The 23,769-nt window shown below is 52.7% G+C and overlaps 1 protein-coding gene across 1 annotated transcript in view; it reads left to right on the top strand.

Moving 5' to 3' along the window:
- SNED1 (sushi, nidogen and EGF like domains 1) overlaps nt 1-23,769 on the top strand; it is an 83,462-nt gene that overhangs the window by 5,661 nt on the left and 54,032 nt on the right. The window contains exons 2-4 of the mRNA XM_047084933.1: nt 18,216-18,503; nt 21,420-21,560; nt 22,180-22,342. Of these exons, the coding sequence (XP_046940889.1) occupies nt 18,216-18,503; nt 21,420-21,560; nt 22,180-22,342 (592 nt within the window). The remainder of the gene's footprint in view (nt 1-18,215; nt 18,504-21,419; nt 21,561-22,179; nt 22,343-23,769) is intronic.

Genomic DNA, 23,769 nt, shown 5'->3' with positions numbered 1-23,769 from the left:
GAGGCTTTGCCGGGGAGGGGGAGGCGGGAGCTGCCATCTACACAAGGATGAAGGAGGGACAGGTGCTGGGACACCCGGAGAGGCAGCCTCTGTTGGTGGGGGAACAAGGGCCTGGACTGTGGGGCCCCCCAGGAGACCAGAGGGTGGCCACAGGGCGGCCCTGGAGGAGGACAGAGGAAAGGGAGAACACAGCAGGAAGCCCAGTCCCGGGGCCCGAGATCCAGGCGGGCTGGGCCTGTGGGGGCAGAAGGGACTACTCCTCCAACACCAAACTCTGCTGTCCCAGCCTCGGGGGGACTCCCTCCTGCCCCAGTTCTGGTGGGGGCACTTCCCCCGGAAGTGGGCCCTGGGGCCACTCCCTTGAGTCTGCCTGTTTGCCGAGGCTCAGCCCGGGGCGGGCCTCCCCTCCTTCCTGGGTTGGGCGTGCGGCAAGTTCTGGGTCTCCGGGGCTCAGACCTGACCTTGCCCGGGAGCCCCAGGGGCCCTGCCCACTTGCTGCCCTGCAAGCCGGACTCCAGCCCCCAACTGTGCCGTGGGAGGAATCCTAATTACCCAGAAAGCTGCCAGGAAATAAAAAACATGCCTACATTTTTCAAAACAAGCTTATAAAAGGCCTCAGGGGCTTTATTGTTTTATTTTTGGCAGAGAAGTCAAAGCAGGAACCAAGGCCCCGCCCGTTTGGATCTGATGTTTGCAGAGCAGGGGTGCTATGGCCTCGGGGGTCCCTGGCTCCCCTCCAGGCCTGCCTGGCCCGCTCAGAGCAGCCCCTCCACCCAGCAAGGGTGGCACTGGCGAGCCCTCAAACTCCCGGCTCAGGGACCCGCCAAACACACGTCACATACTTTGGGCTGCAGGTCGCCTCCGAGAGGCTCTCCAGGACATTTCCGCTCTTTCCTGGTTTTATCCAAGTCGGAAATGCCACCGGTGCTGTCCTTCTGTGCTTCTCAACAGGCGGCGTGGGGGGGGGGGGGGAGGGGGCTGGTCCTGCAGAAAAGGCATGGGCGCCCTCTGGCCAGCCCCCACACCGCACTGCACACCCAAGGCACACACACACGCTCATGTGCATATACACACTCGTACACACTCATCACCTACACACAGCCACACACTCATGCACGTACACACACATGCTCATATGCATATACACGCTCATATATGTACACACTCATACACACATATACACACTCATTATATACACACTGTCATCATACACAATCACAATACACACTCATAAACATGCAAACACTCATGCACATGTACAGTCATACACACACTCATCTCATATACATCCTCGTACACACATACACGCTCATTCATACATACACACACTCATACACGCATATACACAATTATACACTCATACACACGTACATATTGATACACATGTACACACAGGTACACACTCATATACACAATCACCACACGCCCTCACACACACACATTCATACACAAATACACATCCTCATACACACATACAGACTCATCACATACACATTCATACATATACACACTCATACACACATATACCCTCATACACATGAACACACTCATACACACTTGTACACATACACTCACACATACTCATTACATACACACACTCATACACACACATACTCATACATACTCATATACATGCACACACTCTTATACATATATACACATACGTATTCATACACACAAGCACATTCTTACACATACATATACTCATATACATACACACACATCATATATACACACACATACACACTCATCACATACATATGATCACCCATTCACCCTCATAAATGTACACACACTCATACACACACACACATACATATTCATACACACATATACACCCTCATATATACACACTCATACACATACTCATTACATATCCACCCTCATACACACACACTCATACACAATGTACACACTCATACGCACGCTCATCACATACACACTCACACACTTATCACATGCACACACACATACACACATTCATCACATACACATTCATACATGTACACACATATACTCATACATACACAGTTATACACACACTCATACTCATATACACTCATCACATACACTCATGCACATACGCATACTCATGTATATATATACACATACTCGTACACACGTGTACATTCGTACGCATACACACTTATACACACACTCATACACATACATATTCACACACACTCATACACACATGCACTCACACACACAATACACGCATGCACACAGACACATGCCCTTCCCCCAGGTCAAAGAGGGGCCTCTCCACCCCAGGGCCACCTTGCAGTTCACAGAGTCACTGCAGTTTCCTGTTACATGTGGCTTCGGGGCCTCCCTCAGAGCGACCACCAGCAATTCCTTCCCTAGGACCATGAGCCAGCTCAGAGGGGATTGGAACACCCCCTCCGCTGACTGACCGCAGGCCTCCTGCACCTGCCTGGGGCAGGAGAGTGCGGGGGGATGGCGTGGAGGGTGCCACTGCCAGTCACCCACCCCTGCACTCGGTTCTGTGCTCCACGCAGGCCTCACAAGGTAGCCCGTGTGCAAGTCCCACCCAGGGCTGGGACCCCCAGTGGCAGCCTTGTTCTCAGCAGCAGGTGCCTGGACACCAGAGAGACAGCCGCTGTGTGGGAGAGGAGAACTGACCCCAAGGCCTGGCTTAGGGACACCACAGGGTGGCCGCAGGGAGGCCTGGCCGGTGGGGTCTGCAGGGAGGGGCTGGGAGCGACAGGTCCTGCAGACCAGTGCAAGCAGGTGCCCTGTCCCCACTGCTCCTGGGGTCTCCCTGTGTCTCTGTGAGAGTGCCAGCGGGCTGGGCAGTCCCCTCATCCGGCCCCAGATCCTCATGGCCAGCCAGTCGGGGGTGGCCGTTCCAGGCCCCGGGCTCCAGCAAACACTCAGGCCCGTGGCCACGTTTCTGGGGATTCGGCGGCCCAATAGTGCCGGTGGGTCCCCCTTCTCTAAGTCACAGGTGCAGATCAGACCTAAATGATTCATCTAGGACATTCACGTGGCGACAGGGGGGCATCTGAGGGGGAGTCTGGGCCTAATCCTTTCTCCTCAGTTTCCATGTCTGCATCGCATGTTTCATAAAGTACTACTGCACGTAGAAAAATAATAATAAAATTGGAATTTTGCGGGAAGCGGCATTTGCCCCACCCTGAAGGAGGGGAGGGACCCCGGTGTGGGGTGGAAAGCGGCGGCCACACGGCTCCCCGCACCCCTCGGCTCCCTGCTCTAGTTCCGCCACACCCAGCCCTCTGGTCCAGCTTGCCCACTCCCCAAACCCTCACCGGACGAGCAGATGCTCTCATCTGGGGAAAGGAAGTCCAACAAGGTTCCTGTCCAGGTGACAGCGCCTGCCAGCAGCCCGCTTGCTCAGCCCCTGGGCCCCCACCGCCTTCTCGGCTGTGGTCCTGGCCCGGCCCTGCCCTGGCAGGGAAACAGGGCCGGCTTGTTCTGCCTCCTTCCTGGACCCCTGGGCTCCAGGCCCACACCCGGGGGGTGGGGGGGAGGCGGGCAGCGTCAGTGTGGGATGGGGGCACACACCACACACACCTGGGGGCTGGACTTGGACTTCAAAGACAGGAGGAAACTCAGTGGTCTGTCTGTAGGAGCCACAGTGGGGAGCAGACCAGCTAAGGGATGCAGGGAGGGAGGTGCAGGCCAGTCCCACCCCGGCAGGTGGCCCATAGCTGCCTGCAGCTCCAACCCGACCCAGGGTCCCCCGGTACCTGCTGCAGTGGCCTCTGTCCCATCCGCAGTCACCTTGCCCACCTGTGACTTCTCACCCTTAGCTCTCTTCCTAAACGCATGTGCCACAAAGGCACAAATGCAGTGCAAGCCCCTAGCCCCGGCCCCTCGTGGCGATGCCCTCACCCTCCCCCCCCCCACCATGCACCCCTAAGACCGTGTGCAGACTCGGTCTGACGGAGGCAGGCGGAGCCCGTTCTCTTGCACCTGTCTCCTTTGCTCCAAACCGTGCGGACGTTCGCCCACCCACGTTTGGCGCGGCGTCTTGGTTTGTCACTGCTGATAATTACGTGAAGAGATCACAAGTGGTTTATCTGCCGCACCGTGGGGGACATTTGGGGTTCCTACTTTTAGACTATTTTTAACAAGGCTGTTTATGAAACTCTGGAACATGTACCCGGGTGTCCGTCCACAAGGGCACGTCTCACACGAGAGCGAGAGCGTTGAGCCGGGGGACGCGCCTGTCTTCAGCTTCATTAGATGTGGCGGCGACAGGCGTCCCCACCGCATGACACCCTAGCCGACGCTTTTACCCATCTGGCAGTTGTGCACTGGTGCGTTAATGCGGTTTGAATTTCCTTTCTCTTCCACGAGGCTGAACGCATCTTGTGCGTGTTCACCGACTGTTGGATTTCCTCATCTGTAAAGTCCTTCCCCTCTTTTCTACACAGTTGCCTTTTTCCTGTTGATTTGGGGGAGTGCTTGACAAACCCAGGTCCCAAGTATCGTAAATCTCTCCTCCCATTCTGCGCCTTATTTCACCCTCGTTAATGGCGTCTTTGGGTGAGTAGACGTTCTTCATTTTAATGTAATAAAATGTGTCCAGGTTTCTTTTTATGGTTAGAAGTTTTTGTGCCGGATTTTAAAAACCACCCTCAGCAGTCAGGAATATATTCTCCGACAGCGTTATTGCCGGATTGTTTTGTTGTTCACACTGAGGCGGCTAACGCACCTGGAGCTGGGCTCCGTGTGTGGCACGAGATCGAAGGTACACGGGTTCCCATCTTACAAAAGAGGAACCACCCTGTCCCCCTTCCCAGCGCTCCGCCGCGCCCCCTCTGTCCAAACGGATTGTCCTGCGTGTGGGGCTGCCTCCTGGCTCTCTGTCCCTGAGCCAGCATCGCCAGGTTACCGCGGTGTTGTGGGAGACCTCAGTGTCTGTCACAGCAAGCACCTGCCTCGTTCTTGAGAGAGTCATGGTCACTCTTGGCGTCGCATTTTCATTTACAGTTTAGAATTGGCTTATCAAGTCACACGAACACACACATACTCGCTGGGATTTTTTGACACTGCCTTGAGTATATAAATCCGCGTGGGAGAACTGGTATCTTTACAGTACTGAGTCATACGGTTCAGGAACACGGTGTGCTTTTATATTGATTTAGGTTGTCGTGAATGTTTTCAATCCAGTTTTAGAAGCGATTGCGGACAAGTCTTGTGCATCTCCCGTTTAACTTATTCTTAAGCACTTTATATTTTTACTAGTGTCAATGCTGCATTTTCTTTCATTTCTTTTCTGCTTATTGCTGGTATGTAGAACCACAGTTGACTTTTTTACATTTTCTAATTTTATCTCTAACAACCGAACCAAGCCTCTTATCAGTTTTACTAAACTATTTGGGGATTCTTTCAGATTTTCTCCAACCATGTTCGTATCCTACACAACTCATAGCAGCTGTGTTCCTCCCTGTCTGATCCTTTACTTTTTGATTCCTTTTTTTTTTTTTTTGCCTTGCTGTGTTGGCTCAGGTCTCCAATGTGGAAATGGTGTTAGAAGGCTCCTTGTCTCGTTCCCAGTCTCAGAAACCAAGTCTGTATGTCACCACTAAACATGATGTTTGTTCTTGTTTATTGTGAAGACACTCTTTACCAGATGAAGGGTGTTCTCTTACGTTCCTCGTGTTCTGAGAAGTTTGATCACAGATGGATGCTGACTTTATTAACTGCCGTCTCTATACCTAGTAAGGTGATGATAGGACTTTCTCCCTTACTCCGCTAAGTGGATCATTTACATTACTTAAATTAGTTGGTTTTCTAATGTAAAGCCTAGCTTGTACTCCTCACAAAAATCCAACTTGCTAATGATGAACTGTTTATCCTATTCATACATCACTGGGTTCAGTTTGCTAATTTATTGAAGATTTTGGCAACGTTTTCGGTGAGTGGAACTGGCCTGGTTGCTGTTCCTGCACGAACTGGCCCTGTTAATCTCAGTGTCATGATCGTGCCCGTCTCATGAAGTGATTCTTCTGTTTAGAAGGGCGGGTGTGTTTCTGGAGTTACCCCCTACATGTCAGCTGGAACTGACTGGGGCTGCCGTCTGGAGCAAGCTTTCCTGGGAGAAAGTTTTGTGCCGATTCAAATTTCTTTAACGATTATATTTTTTAAAGTTTTCTATTTCTCCTCGCATTCGGTACGTTGTGTTTTTCTAGGAAAATTTCCATTTTACGTACAATTTCAAAGTTGTTAACGTGAGGTTGTCAAGGCCTAGGATTTGCTGTGCCCTCCTTACTGGCTCATGTTAGCCTGTTTCAGATTGTGGGGTGGGGGGGACGCTGGCAGGACCCTGGACTCCTGGGTCAGAAGCACAGACCCATGGTGCAGCAGGCAGCACAGAGCAGTCATCCACATCAGGGTCCCTTGCTCCCCGAGTCCCACGGGGCAACACAGGGGTCTAGGTACATGCTCCCCCCACTGTGGGTTTGTGTCACGGCCAAGAAACACTGAGCTTGGGGAAGCCTGCCCTCTGTGCACAAGGGAGACACTTCATCCCTCAAGCTGGTCTCTGCAAACACAACCCCGAGCCGCAGCCCGGGGACGGCAGACGGAGCCTTGCGTTCTTGGCATACCCAACAAAAACACGAAGGCGCTGAGGACCCATGGCAGATTGCCTCTCTCCACAGTCCGCCTCCTCGGCCCCACACGTTCTTGGCCCAGCTCAGATTTTCACATGAGTCTGCCATTCCAACAGTCAATCTGATCAGTTGGACCACAGAGGCCGGGACCGATTCTGTGTGATTTGCCTCATGACGCGTTTCCCGCGGGCTGCCCCCCACGGGGCTCCCAGCAGCAGCGTGAAGCCCTGCGGTGTGGACTGCACCTCGCCGCCGGGTTGCAGGTGCAGCCGGCTGTGCGTGAGTCCCGGAGAGGCTGGCAGGGGCTACTTCGGCCAGGGTGCGGCCTGAGGCCAGGCTACTCCCCCTTACGACCCACACGAGGAGCTCGGACCGCTGACCTCTGGTGCCACCACCATAATTACGGGGACAGCAAATGGGCCAAATAGGTGATTCCCCTTAGGGCGACCATCTCATCCTGCTTTACCAGAACTTTCCAGGCCTCGGCACTGGAAGGCCCAGGAACCCCCTCGGTCTCAGGCCGATGGGGCACGGTTGGCCCCCTCATCTCCACCCTTGTGGAGGGACATTCCGTGGCTCACCCTCCCCCGAGGGGCACAGGCCACTACGGTTTGGGATCTGCCGCTAACCTGATCTGGATCTCTGCCTGAGGTCTGTGGGCCGTGTCCCCAAGCTCCTATGGCCTTGCTCGCCACACACGACATAACCCAAGGCCAAGTGTGGACTTGTGTCTGAAGGACCCAGACAAGGTCGCACGACACGTGTGGTAGCCCGTGAGAGGCAGGGGCCCATGTTGGGAGTCAGGCCCAGCAGGATAGTTGTGACTGGCCAGGTCCACTGTTTCTGCTGCAAGCAGGGGTGCAAACCCAGCACAGGCCGCGGTGCTCCCTGCCTTGCCAGGTGCCGGATCCAGGGGGAAAGAATCGTCACTGCTTCTGACCCCCGAGCCCCCAGGCCTGAGGTGGCCCCTGCCGGTGCCCAGGTGGGTCTCCGCCTGCACAGTGTGCCCATCTCAGTATCTCGTGCCTTCTCTCCACCCATCGCCTGCTCGCACACAGACCTTTCACCTGCAGGCTTTAGGAGAAAAAAAGCAATGGGGGCATCTGAGTGAAATTTATATAGACTCGTCACACCCCTACTTCGGCCCCCGTGGACCACCACAGATGACAGTGAGGGGGTACGCAACCAAGTGACCTGTGTCTCCAGGACCTAGGGACGTGTTGGTCCACCAAGAAAATCCAGGTGGCTGCACCAGAGTTCAGTTTGAACCCCGAGGCCCCTTTCGGCCCGGCGGCACCCGGCAGGCACCCCCAGGGGCTGGCCTGTCCTGCTATTGGTAGGGGGAGCTGCACCATCGTGCCCAGGAGCAGTGTGGGCGTAGGCCCCAATTTTCAAAATAGGCCCGCACAACCCCATATCAGTCTCCTCCCTTTTGTCCCGGTCATTACCCAAGGGCAACCAAGAGGAAGCAAATCCTGGCGGGGGACGGCCACATCCAGTGAGCAAGCTGCCCAGACCAGGGCCACGGGGTGTCAGGGGCGGAGGTCTTTGGGGTGGGGTCTGGGGAGGCTGATCCAGAGCTCGGCAAGGCCCGATGCCAGTGGATGGTGGGAAGCATAGAATGGTCCCTGGACAGTTCTGCTGCTCAGTGGCCTGTGACACAGAGGGAGCATCTCTGTCGGGCACAAATGGCCCAGGAAGTTGACAGTGATGTGGCCGGAGCAGGTGGTTGGGCTGCCACAGCAGCACTGTCCCCTAGATGCTGGGCCTGGGGGCCCACGGTCCTTCTCGGCAAGATGGAAAGTGGGCCAGCTTCCATGGGGACAAGCCCGGTGTGTGGGAGGGGCTTCCGCACCAGCAACACAGAGGCCTTTCCTTTCACTGGGTCCCTGCCGTGGCCGTGGTGCCATTTCCGGTATAAGGAGGGATCCCGGGGGCAGTGTCGGCCGGCGAGAGGCCTCCATCGGCAGCTTGGTCCCCATCAGCGCCATCAGGGAACGCTCCTCCCTGTGGACCCCTCTGAGTGACCCAGACTGAATCCAGTGGCCGCACCGTGCGCCCACGTTAGCAGGCCCCAAAGGTGGGCGTCTTTCGTCTGCCAGGCCGGGCCCTTCCGAGCAGCAGGCCCGATGACAGATGGCAGGCTTTCTCAGCGGAGGGCCACGAGCGAGTATGTGGGGCTTTCGGGCCGAAGGGCTCTGTCTGGACACTGAACTCTGAGCGGCCATAGGCGGAGTGGGGGTGAGCGGCGCCCCGGCGTTCCGGCAGAGCTTTGTTTACAAGACCAGACTAGGGGTCTGCAAAGGACAGCCTAGGGACTGGCCCATCGTCTGTTTGCGGATGGCCTGTGAGCTAAGAATGCTGTTTATATTTTTAAAGGGCTATAAAAACAAAAGCACAGAACAAAGAAAAATATGTGATAGAGACCGTATGTGGTCCACAAAGCCAAACACGTTTACTAACTGGCCCTTCGCGGAACAGCGTGCTGACCCCCAGCTAGACCATTTGCAGCAACTCAAAGGTCAGTAAAAATCTGGCGTGCCTGGTCAAGAGTCCCTCCTCAGCCAGGGTGACCGCGTCCGATCCCACCCGAAGCACCGGCCGACCTTCCCACAGGCTGTCCTGCCAGAGCTGGGGCTCCGGGGCGGTTCCCCAGGCTGCTGCCCCCCCGGGGACACCATCGGGCCCCAGCTCGGCCAGAGCAGTGGCAAGCCAGGCAGGCTTTCTGGGGACCCTGGGTGACTCGAGGGCCCACTGAGCCGGCACCTTTGCTTTGGGCACCGGCCTGAAAGACGAGGTCCCCCAGGGGTAGCTGCCATTTTTTCACGTAAAGCCGAGATGCCTTAGCCTCTGTGCAATTTCCCCTTGGCCGCCCAGCCCGTCGGGCCCTTCCCGAGCTCGTGGGCACGTTCAGAGTCATGAGCCCCCATGGGTCACCTTGGCTTCTGCAAGCTCCCAGCTGGGCCCTGCCTCGGGCAGGGGGAGCTGCTGCATGGGAGCGCCTCTTGGGCCCGCAACGCCCGGACTCCACCAGTTTCTGCACAAGAGCCTGCAGACAGGGCTCTGCGGTGTCCTCTTATCTCCCAACTACAGTGGTCCCTGAAAGGAGAAGCCCCAACCCTTCCTGGCGGAACAGCAGGCAGCAACTACACACTTAGACACAGAGGCCGTGGGACTTGAATCCCGGCCACGGGGTTCCCTTAAGCTTCCTGTCTCCACTGCAAGTTTGTCTTCCCCTGAGTCAGAGGCCCATGCTCTGCCTCTAGAAGCCAGGTGGGCGGGTGGGGGGTGGGGAGGGGGTGGTGTGCACAGGGGAAGCTGCTCGCTTGTGTGGCCTTTAGCTTCGGGTGATGCCCAAGCCCCAACCCCTGCCCGCCTCCCTCCCTTCCTCCCTCCTTCCGTCCACTTTATTGAGATATACTTCACATACCCTACCTTTCACTCTCTTACAATGCAATGGGTTTTCATAGATTTCAAGTATTTGTTCGTCCATCACCACAATTTTAGAGCATTCTCCTTACCTCCAAAAGAAACCCTGACCCCGCGCTTGTCACTCTCCAGCCCCTCAATTCTGCCCTGACCTAGGCAATCACAAATCTACTTTCGGTTTCTATTGATTTGCCTCTTCCATACATTTCATAGAAGGGGGATCATACAGTTTAGTTTGTCTGGCTTCTTTCACTTAATATAATGTTGACAAAGTTCATTCGTGTTGTGGCAAGGGTATTTCATTCCTTTTTATGGCCAAATAATATTCCATTTATCTTTATCCATTCGTTAGTTGACGGATACATGCGTTGGCTCCATTGTTTGGCTATTGTGAATAATGCTGTTATGAACATTTGCGTATAGATTTCTGTGTAGATGTGTTCTCGGTTCTCCTGGATATACATGGATGTATACCTGGCATGGAATTGTTGACGTGTGTAGTTATGTTATGTTTAACCTTCTGAGGAACTGCCAGACTCTTCCAAAGTGGCTGTACTATTTTACATTCCACTAACAGTGTATGAGGGTTCCAATTTCTTTACACCCTCACCAACACTTGTTACTGTCTCTTTGTTTTCGTTACGGCCATCCTAGTGGGTGTGCAGTGCTGTCCCATTGTGGTTTTGACTTGCATTTCCCTGATGGTTAATGATGCTGAGCATCTTTCACACTATTTGTGTACCTTCTTTGAAGAAATGCCTATTCACTATTCAAGTCCTTTGCCCATTTTTTATTGGGTTGTCTTTTTTCTAAGACTTTATTTTTTTCAGAAGAATTTGAAATTCACAGCAAAATTGAGAGGAAGATAGAGATTTCCCATATATACTCTGCCTCCACACATGCACAGCCTCCCCATTATTAACGTCCCTACCCCAGTGCTAGCTTTGTTATAACTGATGAACCTACACTAATACATCCCAGAGTTGTAAAAGTATAAGTCCTTCCCCTCTCTGAAGTCTCCTGCCATATGTGGCTTTTTCCTTAAAGCAGCTGAAGTCAGGATAGAGGAGGAAGCAAGGATCCAGGGACACAGCAGAAGACAGTGACTCTGCACCAATAAGCAAGGCTTTGCAGTTGTCACTCACGCAGCTCAACCAAATGGACTTCCAATGTTTCGGGTCCCCTCAAAATTCTAAATCCTTAAAAAAAAATTCTCTAAATCCTCATTGTTAAAACCATTTATCTCAGCTTTGGGAATCTTTACTCAGTCATCAGGGCCCTTCTGCTTTTTCATTGGGGCGTTAGAGGGTTGCTACCCCATTGTCATGATAACAACCAAAGTTCTGATCGGATGGCTTATTTCAAGCCTAGCTCTCACCGCTCTGCTTTATTACAGGTAAGACAGTGGGCACCCTCACTTTCCACCCCCGACTCACACTACACCTCACTTGTGGAAAACACTATCTGCTGGGATCCTGGGGCATCTTCTCAGTTTCTCTTGTCCCAGTCCACGGAGGCCCTTGTCCATCCTCTTCCAGAAAGTCAGTTCTCTGTTATGCTAACATCCTTCCTCCTTTATTTCTTCTTAACCCAGTTCTTTAGAAATTTTTTTCATTTCATCTAAAAATTTAAATGTATTGTTATTATAAAGGTATTTACAGTATCTTCTTGTTATCTTTTTTGAGAGTGTCAGAGTATGAAGCCATATTTTCTTTTTCAGTCCTGATACTGGCCATCAGTACCTTTTTTTTTACTTAACCAATTCCAACAGAAGTTTATCTATTTTGCTGGTAGTTGAAACAAACCAAATTTTGGCTTTGTTGGTTCTCTTTTTCAGTGTTTGTTTTCTAGTTTATTAACTTGTGCTCTTAATTGTTTGTTTTTCTCTTCCCCTGTTTTGTTGTTGTTGTCGTTTCTTTCCTGTATGTGGATTATTTACTAAATTTTTGGTTTCTTCACTAAGTATACACACTGAGATAAGCATGCAAGGGTATAAATTCCCCTTTTAAGTTTGCTGGCACCTCACCCTCATGAGTCTTTTTTTTATTTAAAAAAACTTTTTTAATGTTTATTTATTTTTGAGAGAGAGACAGCATGAGCGGGGGAGGAGCAAAGAGAGAGGAAGACACAGAATCCGAAACAGGCTCCAGGCTCTGAGCTGTCAGCACAGAGCCCGACGTGGGGCTCGAACTCACAAACCGCGAGATCATGACCTGAGCCAGAGCTGAAGCCGAAGCTCAGCCGACTGAGCCGCCCAGGTGCCCCACACCCTCACGGGTTTTTTCTAAATAGCACTTTTGTTATCTTTCGCTCCCAAGTTATTTATAACTATATTTCTTAATTTCCATATACATAGAAATTTCCTACCTTTTGGGGGTTAATATTTTGAGTGTAATTGCGCTGTGGCCAGCGAACAAACTATTTTTTGCAATCACTTGAAATTTGTTGACACTTGCTATGTGATCAGTATATAGTAAATTTTTAAAAAGATATTTGTATTATCTATTAGGTCACTCACTATTTTCATTGCTCACATCTTCCGTATCCTGCCAGATAATTTTGTCTGCCTAGTCCATTTTGCTAAGGAATGTATGTTGAAATGTTCCACAGTGGTTATGAGTTGACCTATTTCCTTTTGTCAGTTTTTCACTTATGTGATAACTAACGTTGTTATTAGGCATGTAAAAATGCAAACTTGTTATATCTTCCTTTATTACCAAGAAGTGGCCCTTTTGGTTTCCACCTATACTTTTTGCCTTATGGTCTATACCAGGTTTCCTTTGGTTAGCATTTGGATAGTATGTATTTTAACCGGAACATCTAATTCATTTTTATTTAAAGTGTTACTGACGGAGCTGGGTTCAATCTAAGATCTTCTGTGCTGTCTGTCCCACTTGCTTTATATTTCCTTCTCTCTCCTTTCTTGCCATCTTATACATCAAGTATTTTAATCATTCAGTCACATCCCCTCTATCGGTTAGGATGATATACACTGTTCCTATTCTTTTGGTGATTATCCTAGATAGTACTGTATTCATTTTTACTTACCAATATTCACTAATAAGTGAATGCCTTTACCCTTCTGGAAAATACAGTGACCTTCAAACACTTATGTATTCTCCCAATTTATAAGCTATTATCATTAATCTTAATTCTACAGATTTTTTTTCACACAACTACACAAAGCTTTATTTATATTATTTCTTTATATGGTCAATGTTCATTTAGATTTATTCTCATGCCTTCTGGTTTAATCTGTTCTGGCTGCTATGATAAAAATGCCACAGACTGGGCAGTTAAAATTTTTTTAAATGTCTTTTTGTGAGAGAGAGCTAGAGCATGAGGAGGGGGAGAGACAGAGAGAGAGGGAGATACAGAATCTGAAGCAGGCTCCAGGCTCCGAGCCGTCAGCACAAAGCCCGACCCGAGGCTTGAACCTGCAGACAGTGAAATCATGACCTGATCTGAAGTCGGACGCTTAACTGACTGAGCCCCCCAGGCGCCCCTAGACTGGGTAGTTTAAACAACAAACACTATTTCTCACAGTTCTGAAGGCTGAGAAGTCAAGATCAAGGGGCTGGAAGATTTAGTGTCTGGTGAGGACCCACTTCCTGGTTAATAGACAGCATCTTCTCATCGTGTCCTCACATGTCAGAAAAACAGAGACAGCTCTTTGGGGTCTCTTTTATAAGGACACTAATCTCCTTCATGGGGGATCCACCCTCATACCTAGTCTCCTCCAACAGGCCTCACCTCCTAACACCATCACAGTGGGGGCCAGGTTTCAACATAAGAATTTGGGGGAGATACAGACATTCAGTTCATAGCACCTTCTTTCACCTTCTTTGCCCTTTTCCCCTCCTTGCATCTCTGACTTTACATTTCCCTTTGACTTGGCTTTGTTTATGTGGATCTGCTATTTAGTTCCTACTTATTTATTATTTATTTCAATTATCTTTCTTTTGCCTTCAGTAATGAAGGATATTTTATCTGGGTATAAAACTGCAAGCAGATTATTTTCTTCCAGCGTATTCAAGACACAATCCCACCATTTTCTAGTCCCCACTGTTGCTTATGAGAAATCAGCTGCCACTCTATGGGAAAGACCCTTGATGATAATTCATATATTTCTACTTTTATAACTGTCTCCTTATCGTTGATGTGCATTTACAGCAGTCATTTGTTGTTGCTATATTTTAATTCTTCCAGCTAGGGAATCACTGGGATTATTGAATATGTGGCCTGATGTCTTTCATCAGTTCTGGAAATTCTCAGCCATTGCCTTTATATACCTCCCTACCCTCTGGTGCTCCAAACCATACCTGTATTTGACCATCCTCCTGCTTCACATAAATCTTCTTTTCTTTTCTCTACTCTCCATGTCTTTGTCTCTGTTCTAAATTCCAGATGGTTTCTTCTGACCTGTATTCTAGGTCCAGCTCACTAATTCTTCCTTTAATTGTGCTCTTAAATTATCTATTTAAATCTGCTCTTAAATTATCTACTTAGTTCTTAATTTGTTATTTACTTAGTTTTAGTCCTAGAATTTCTATTTAGTTCTTTAAAATGGTTTATTAAAAAGTGAATTTCCATTCCTGATTATTTTTTTTGTCCCAGACTTTGCTTTAGTCAATTTTTTATATTGTGGACAATACACATAATATAAAACTTAGCATCTTGACCTTTTTTTTTTTTTAACATTTATTTATTTTTGAGAAGAGAGAGACAGAGCATGAGCAGGGGAGGAAAGAGAAAGATGGAGACAGAGAATCTGAAACAGGCTCCAGGCTCTGAGCTGTCAGCACAGAGCCTGACGCAGGGCTCGAACTCATGGACTGCAAGATCATGACCTGAGCTGAAGTCGGATGCTTAACTGACTGAGCCACCCAGGTGCCCCTACATCTTGACCATTTTTAAGTGTACAGTTCAGTGGTATTAAGGACATGTTGTTCAGTCATCACTACCTTCACCTCCAGACTCTTTTCATTTTATAAAACTGAAATTCTGTCTACACTAGACACGCCCCCACCCCCGTCTCCTCCAGCCCCTGGATACCCCCATTCTATTTTCTATGAATGTGACTACTCTAGATCCCTCATATAAGTGAAATCACAGCATGTGTCTCTTTGTGACTGGCTTATTTCATTGAGCATAAGGTCCTCAAAGCTCATCCATTTTGTAGCACATGTCAGAATTTCCTTCCTTTTTAAGACTGAACCATATTCCATCATACGGATGGACCACATTGGCTTATTCATCCATGCATTGGTGAACCTTGGGTTGCTTCCACCTTTGGGCTGTCGTGCAGAATGCTGCTATGAACACGGGTGTACAAAGATCTCCTGAAGACCCTGCTTTCAATTATTTTTGAGTATCATTGTGGATGAATTGTGTCCCACCCAAAATTCTTATGTTGGATTCCTACCCCCCAAGGTGATTGTACTTGGAGATAGAGCCTTCAGGAAGGTAAATTGAGGTTGTATGGGTAGGGCCCCAATCTGATAATAAGAGGGACAGACACCAGAGAGCTCTCTCCCTTCTCGTGTGCACACAGAGGAAAGGCAGTGTGGAGACACAGTAAGGAGGGAGCTATCTACGAGCCAGGAAGAGGAGCCTCACTAGAAACCAATTCTGACAACACCTTCATCTCGGATGTCTAGCTCCAGAACTACAAGAAAACAAATTTCTGTCGTTCAAGCCACTCAGTCTGGTATTTTGTTATGGCAGCCACAGCCGACTAATACAGATATATACCCAGAAGTAGAATTTCCGGATCATATGGTATATCTATTTGCAATTTTTTGAGAAACTGCCAACTGTTCTCCACAGCGACTGTGCCATTTTACATTTCTGTCAGCAGTGCACAAGGGTTCCAGCTTTTCCGTGTCCCTGACCACACTTGTTCTTTTCTAGGTTTTTTTATGGGAACCATGCTAATGGGTGTGAGGTGTTAGCTCATTGTGGCTTAGGTTTTCATTTCCCTAATGATAGTTATGTTGAGCATCTTTTCATGGGATTATTGGCCATTGGTAGATCTTCTCTGGAGACAGGTTTATTGAAGTCTTATGCCCATTTTTTAATCAGGTTGTTTGCATTTGTTGTTGTTACTGAGTTGTAGGAGCTCTCCATATGTTTAAGATATTAAGCCCTTATTAGATACATGATTTGCAAATATTTTCTCCCATTCTGTGGGTTGCCTTTTCATTCTGCTGATAGAAACAAATATTTTTAATTTTGATGAACTCCAGTTTGTCTGTTTTTTTTTTCTTTTGTGGCCGGTGCCTTTGGTGTCATATCCAAGAAATCATTACCAAAGCCAATGCTGTGATGCTTTTATCCTATGTTTTCTTCTGACCTTTATATGTTTAGCCCTCATGGTTAGGTCTTTGATCCATTTTAAGTTAATTTTTGTATCTGGGGTGAGGTAAGAGTCCAACTTTATTCTTTTGCATGTGGACGTCCAGTAGTCCCAGCTCCATTTGTTGAAAAGACTGCCCTTTCTGTTGCCCCCCTTGATGAAAATCATTTGCCCATATATGTGAGGGCTTATTTCTGGGCTCTCTATTCTCTTCTATTTGTCTATATTTCTGTCTTTAAGTCAAGACCTCACTGTTTTGACTGCTACAGCTTTGCAGTCTATTTTGAAAGCAGAAAGTATAAGTCCTCCAACTTCGTTCTTTTTTCAAGATTGTTTTGGCCATTCTCTTGAAGAAATTTAAAGCTTGCACTTGGAACACAGTAAACTTAGTCATTTTATAGTCTCTGGTCTGATAATTCTGATATCCAATGTTTCTTGCATTTCTGCTGATTCTTGTGAGTGGTACCTTGTTTCCTTATGTGCCCGATTATCTTTGTGACCTGGGTTTTGTACTTGAACAATTATTTACAGTAATAGCTTGAGGCCTAAGGTGATGCCAGCTTCCACCAGAGAGGGTTTTCTTTGCTTCTGGAACCTCAGGATGCTATCCATTGGGAACTGAGAATCCGAGCCTTGATCCGAGTCCCGGTTCAAGGGGCCCTGGATCGCTTGGGTGAGGGGACGGCAGAGCGTGAGGCCGCATGAGGACTGTGTACTTCAAGTTCACCCAGCTTAGTGTGGGGGCTTACCCCCAACCCTGAGTGAGTGCCGAGCTTTGATGTCTCTCTCTCTGTTCCTCCACGAGGCTGCAAAACTTTAGGTCTTGTTTGCAGCCACTGCTCCTCAGTGTGCAGGTGCCCTCACTTGGGCGGGAAGGAGCTTTGAGAGCCGGGCTCGCCTTCGGTCCCTCCCTGTCCTCAATTTGGAATCCAAGCCCTGAAATACTTCACTTGCTCGATCGCTCTCGGTGCCTTTAAGAAGAGAGCTGTGCTTCTCTGGGTTACTGTGCCACCCTCACCTAAAGGGCAAGTCCAGAGTCTTTTCTGAAAGCATAGTTCTGACCACGATCTTCCCAGGAGCAAATCCTGACAGTCTAGGGCCCAGCTCTGTGCTCACTAACTCGTTCCAGGCTGCCAGCATCCCAGAGGCAATAACTAGTGTTATCCCCATGTCACAGGTGAAAACCCAGAGCACAGAGAGGTGAAGGCTGAGCTGCCTCCTGGTTGCGCGGCTAACTGCACTGGGACCAGTTGCGTCTTGCCGCACAGACGCTGCCTGCCGCCCCCCACCCCCCCTTCTGCTTAGGAGCCTTCTGCAGCTCCCTACTGTCTGAAGTCCTGAGCACAGACCCTCCCCACCAACCAGACACCCAGGCCTTTCCGGCCTCCCCTCAGCCCACCTCACGCGGCTCCAGCTCACCTGTCCGGACCTGGATCCAAGGCCGGCAGCCTACGGCGCCTCCCAAGGTGCCTGGTTAGAGTGGGACCCAGGACCCTGAGCGCCCCAGTTGCCCAAGGCCAGGGCCCACAGCGGGAGCTCCCTGACCCCACAGCAGCAGCTCAGGTCTGGGCGCCGTGCGGCGCATCAGGTAGAGCAAACAGGTCAGAGCCTGCGCCTGAGCGCGCAGCCTGTCCGCAAGGGGATGGGACGGGCCGAGGGGTCCCATATCAGGGACCAGGAACTGTCAGGCCGTCCTAGGGTTGCCCGGTTCAAGGCCGGCTCCCCCTTGGAGGGCGCCTGGCGGGTGAGGCAGGGGAGGCCGCCGGGCCCACCCACCTGTCCCCAGGTGCCCACTGGCCCCCCGTCTGGCTTCCTGACAGGTGAACAATAACGGAGTCGTCTCCTTCCTGAAGGAGGTCTCTCAGTTCACCCCCGCGGCCTTCCCCATCGCCAAGGACCGCTGCGTGGTGGCAGCCTTCTGGGCAGACGTGGACAATCGGCGTGCAGGTGACGTGTACTACAGGGAGGCCACGGACCCTGCCACGCTGCGCAGAGCCACAGAGGACGTCAGGCGCTACTTCCCCGAGCTCCAGGACTTCTCCGCCACCTGGGTCTTCATAGCCACCTGGCACCGTGTGACCTTCTTTGGAGGCAGCTCCTCTTCCCCCGTGAGTTTTCTGTCCTGGGGGAGGGAGGACGTCGGTCTGGGGTCCAGGCTCTCCCTCCAGGGACCCTGCCTTGCTGAGGTGGGTCAGACATAATCACTGGTGCACGGCCGAGAGGGGAAAACTGGGCTCAGGGATGGAAGTTACTCTCCCAGGGTCGCAGAGTCAGGTTGGAGGAGGGCAGAGCCCTGACCTTCCCCAGCCCCCACCCCCCTGGAACCCATCTGCCTCTAGGAAAACGCCAAATGCCCCGATACAGGAGTTCACACGCTAGGGAGATACCGATCATGTATTAGAAGAGTCTCCTCTTGGAATGGTTTGAAACTCAACAGGTTATGCGGGAAGTTTATTCTGTTTTATCCTTTATTCTGCGATAATGCCAGACGACGAAGGCACTGGGGACCCGTGTCTCCTATGCGGCACATTCTAGACGCCAAGGGCCGAGAAGCACTCAGCCAGCACAGCCCGTGGGACTGCTGTGCCAGGCAGAAGGTGGCGGCTTAGCCACAGGAGGCTCCAGGGCTCGAGGGACAGGAAGGCTCAGAGCAGCCCCGAGGGATAGATGTGTCTGCACAGTGGACCGCAGGGGACAGGCACGGGCACAGCAGTCAAGGGCAGGGCCTGGTTTCCCGTCTCTCACACACACACACACACACACACACACACACACACACAAGTGGGTGGGCAGAGGGTGGGAACAGGTGAGGTCTTCACTCGGCGTGGCGGTGCGGGGTCCCCAGTAGCGGCGGCTCGGGAACACAGCGCAGGTGGAGAGCGCTGGCCGAGTTCTCCAGCAGCGGGGGGACCGAGCACGCCCGGAGCGAGGCAGCCGCTGAGCGACGCAGCCGCTGAGCGACTGTGGTGCTCGCTTCCTAAAAGGAGGACGGTCAACAGGGAAAGATGGGCTTTTTCTGTAAATATTACTACGGATGAGCGTTCACGCTGGTGAACTTCATTCATGCAGAGCCCACTCATCTTTCGCTAAGTTTTGTTTTTTCTTATCACCAATTTGTAAGAAAAACATCTGTGTAACAAAAAGAAAAAAAGAACCAGAGATTCCACCACCAAGAGGTAACTCCCAGTAAACACTTCCTATTGTATACTGACACCCACTTGAAGAAATAAATAGAGCCACGGAGAACACGCCGTTTTGTGGTTTTGTTCGCTCAACAGCGTCCGCCTTCCCCACGGCATCGCGGAAACCGTGATGTCACCTGTGCCCTCTGTTTCCTGAGCCCCTCCTGTGTTGCCAGAGAAAACCTTACTGCTCTCCGGTGTCCGGGCCCAGGGGTGCGAATGTCTGAGCAACACAAGAATTCTTATAAGGGCTCAGAGTTCTGAGTTTGGGCTGGGAGCGGGGCCGGGCGCTGGCGGACCCGGAAAGCCCTCCTCTGGGAACAGGCCGCGTGACAGGAAGGGAGGAAGGGACGTAAGCCCCACGCCCGGCCTCGCTCTCCTCGCACACCGGGCCTCAGCAGCTCGCGAAGCCCCGCCGCTGGCCTTGCTGGCCCTAATCTCGCCCTCCGTCCCCCCTCGGCTTTCCCGCCTTCGTGGCCGCGGCGTCCTGGTCGTATTAGCTCCAGGTCTGCCATCCCGAAGGGGAGCACTCGGTCTCCCTCTTGCCAATTCTTACGGAAGTAAGAAGATGGACCATACGATGCCGTGTCGGGCGGCACCTGTGCCCCGAGGCGGGCACCGCGCGGCCCCGCTAGACCGGGGACCGTCTCCCGGCACGAGGCTCCAGCAGGGAGGCCGCTGCCCGCAGAGCTCTGACGCGCCTCTCAGACTCGTGGCCTCAGACGTGCGAGTGAGCCACGTGTGGCCGCGCGGTCTCCCTGGGCCCAGCAGGACGCCCGTGGCTCCCCTCCCTCGCCAGCGCCACGGGCAAACGGGGAAGGCCTTTTCCTTTTACTCCAGGCCTTTGGCGGCCAGGGCTGGCGAATCTGTTCGGTGTGACCGGGCGGTCGCGCTCTGCTGTAACGCATCTGCTCACGCGACCCTTGCCAATCCTGTCACCTTTCTCGTCTTTTTCTTGCTGGCCCGTACAAGTTGTGCTTGAATTAAAGGCACCCACAGTTTCACCGGCCACCTATGTTGTAGAAACATCTTCCACTTTGCTGTTTGCTATTCAGTGTGATCTTACGGCACTTTTTATACACAGAAGTTTCTGTAGTCAAACGTACAAATCTCCTTTCTGGCTTTCACGGTCGACAGACGTTATGCTTCAAGTCCTTCCCCGACGCAGCTCTGCAGACTCGAGTGCCCATATTTTCCTCTAGGGCTTTGATGGTTCCATCCATGACCTTACTTGACGTGGGCTTTATTAAAGTGAGGTAAAGATGTAAAGCTCCAATTTTATCCTCTTTCAGAGAGTTTCCTACTAGTCCCGAGATCACTTTTTAAACAGCCCCCCTCCCTGCCCGATCTGAAATAACGTCTCCTATACATGCTACTCAAGCATAGTTTCATGGAAGAAAATTCCATGAAAAACAAGAATTACTAAGACCACTTTTTCTTGTTTCCTTTTTTTATCTCCCTCCCGCCCCCCCCCCTTTACGTTTTTTTGTTTCACACAAGGCAGTGGTGCGGATCTGGCCCAGTCAACGCTCACCCTTGTGCCCCAGCCACCACAGGGTGCAGCGTCTGCTCCTGGCGTCCGTGGGCCCTCATGACCCCTCGGTGTGTCTCACTCACCAGGCGACAGATATTGGGGGTCTGGCCCGTGCCGGGGCCTCAGACGCTGGGGACACGGTGGAGGACGGGGACGAGGCCGTCAGCTTGACGGCAGATGGCTGACCACCCGGTCGGGAACACAGCCGGTGGATGAGGGCAGTGCGCGAAGGGATGCCGGAGGGGGGCAGGGCCTTGCGGCGTGGACACTGGGGTGCAGAGCCCTGTTCAGACCTCCCTCCTCGGCAGGTCAACACGTTCCAGACTGTGCTCATCACTGACGGCAAGTTCTCCTTCACCATCTTCAACTACGAGTCTATCACGTGGACCACAGGCACACACGCCAGCAGCGGGGGTGACACCACTGGCCTGGGAGGGATCGCGGCCCAGGTAGGGGCCCGGCTCCCCACCGCCACGCCTGTCACAGCTGACAAGGCGGGCGGACCCTCCCTGCACACAGCCAGTACCGTGAAGAGGCCAGTGGTCCTCCGTGCACTGACTGTCCCAGGGGCTGGCCCATGGCCCACAGAACTGTGGCCGGCAGGAAGTCTTAAGTGTGGAGGGCGTGGTCAAGTGCAAGTCCCCGAGGCCAGCCAGGGCTCCTGCACTGTGTGAAGGCCCCCACCTCCTCCCGGGCCACCTACTTTCTCCTGAGCTCACACTTGCCCCTGGCCCCTGGTCCTTATGGGAGCTGAGACTCCAAGGGAGTGAGCCCCGCAGGTGTGTGTGTGGGGAGCACGCCAGTGCTCAAGGTTGGTGGCTGGAGGGACTGGCGGCTGGGGTCAGGATCTGGCTGGGAGGTTGCTGATCGGGACAAGGACAACATGGGGGGTGGTAGGGGTACCCCTAAACCTGTAAAGCTCCAGAGTTACAAAGCTGCCTTCCACGTGATCTCTTTGACCCTGGCCACTGGGAGGGGGGGCGGGGGGGAGACGTTATGTGGGTCTCAGGAGCCTCAGGGGGACCTGGGGACCCAACTGGCGCCTGCCCCCCACTCTCCCCACCCCAGGCTGGCTTCAATGCGGGTGACGGGCGGCGCTACTTCAGCATCCCCGGCTCGCGCACCGCGGACATGGTCGAGGTGGAGACCACCACCAACGTGGGCGTGCCCGGGCGCTGGGCGTTCAGAATCGATGATGCCCAGGTGCGCGTGGGGGGCTGCGGCCATACAAGTAAGAGGATGGAAACAGCGGCTCAGGGCTGTGGGGGCTGGGGTGGCTCAGGGAGTCGGTGGGGGGTGACAGGAGGGGACCGGAGCAGGGAGGAAGGGATTGGGATGCTGGGGACAGGGAGGAGGGGGCAAGAAGAAGGGGGCTGGATGCTTGACGGGGGAAGGACAGGATGGGAGAGAGGGCGGGGAGGACGAGGCTGGATGAAGGGGGTGCTGGACGCTGGGGACAAGCAGGCAGCTGGAGGGCATGGCTTTGCCCACCCCCTCCCCCAGCCAGGAACCTGGGCTGGTACCGGCTCGCCCCTTGAGCCCCATCTTTTCCTGGGGAGGCTTTCCTATTCCTGCTCTGGGCGCCGCATGGGGGAATATGCTGGAGACCACGGAGAAGCCGGGGTCGCCCGTCCTGGGTCCAGGAGCTGGCACTCTCCCCTCATTCTCCCCCAGCCTGTGTCCTGGGCCGGGGAGGGGCACCTGTCCCCAGGATCGCCTGGGAGGCAGGCGCCCTTTTCACTCATCTCCCCCTGTTTGCCAAGGACTTGATGCTTGGTGGGATTTGCTGCCTGTTTCACACCCCCCGCATCTGCCTGACCAGAGGGATCTTCCCGACACCCAGGGGGCCTTCAGGCAATGACCACGCATCAGACGGGGCGGGGTGGCGGGTAGGGTCCATCTTAGGGCAGACAGTCGGGACTAGCCAAGGAAGGATTTGTCCCAGCCCCTTCCCCTGTGTGGCGCTGGCCGAGGTGCAGACTTTCCTGGAACGTGCTTAGAAATGGGAGAGGGTGTGTAAATGATTGATGTGGCCACTCTGAGGGGAGGACTAACCACAGGCCTGCAAAGGCTGAGGCCACAATGACGCCCACGTGGGGACCGCCTTCGCGGACTCACCTCCCACCCACAAGGAGACCGAGGCCACAGAGAGGACCCTCTTCCCACTTCTCCCAACCTCGTAGCTCGGCGAGCGAACCCAGCGCGGGTGGATCCCACCCAGACCTTCCAGGGCAACAGGCGCGCACTTTGCAGGGACGGGGGCAGGAGCCGGGGAGGGCGGGTGTGCACCCCAGCGGGCAGGAAGACTCACCAAGGCCTGAGGATGGTGCCCCGGTGAGAGATGCCTGGGGAGGCCGAGCCCACCCACTCACTGGAGCACCAAATAGGCCCCAGCCAGAGCCTGAGCTCAGAGGATGGGGAACCCACAGGCCAGGGAGCCCAGGAGCCAATAATTTTGCCCCTTCCCCAAAGTGGCAAGCGGGGCACCCAAGAACACAAGCCCTCCTGCAGCCCCTGGGCGGGCCAGGCCAAGCCCGCGGCCTACTCTGCCCATCTGGGCTCTGGGCGGTGGTGTTTCGGGGGTGGGGACACCGCTGCGTCTCTGATGGCAGGGAGGTCTGTTGCTTGTCACCCGCCAGTAGCCAGGGGCTTAGGCTG

The sequence above is a fragment of the Lynx rufus genome, unplaced genomic scaffold, assembly GCF_022079265.1.
Source record: "Lynx rufus isolate CCGP_SWC_20201006 ecotype Redwood Valley unplaced genomic scaffold, mLynRuf1.p SCAF_2, whole genome shotgun sequence".
NCBI classification, from domain to species: domain Eukaryota; kingdom Metazoa; phylum Chordata; class Mammalia; order Carnivora; family Felidae; genus Lynx; species Lynx rufus.
The sequence above is the reverse complement of the archived record's forward strand: the minus strand, read 5'-3'. Positions and strand labels throughout refer to the sequence as shown.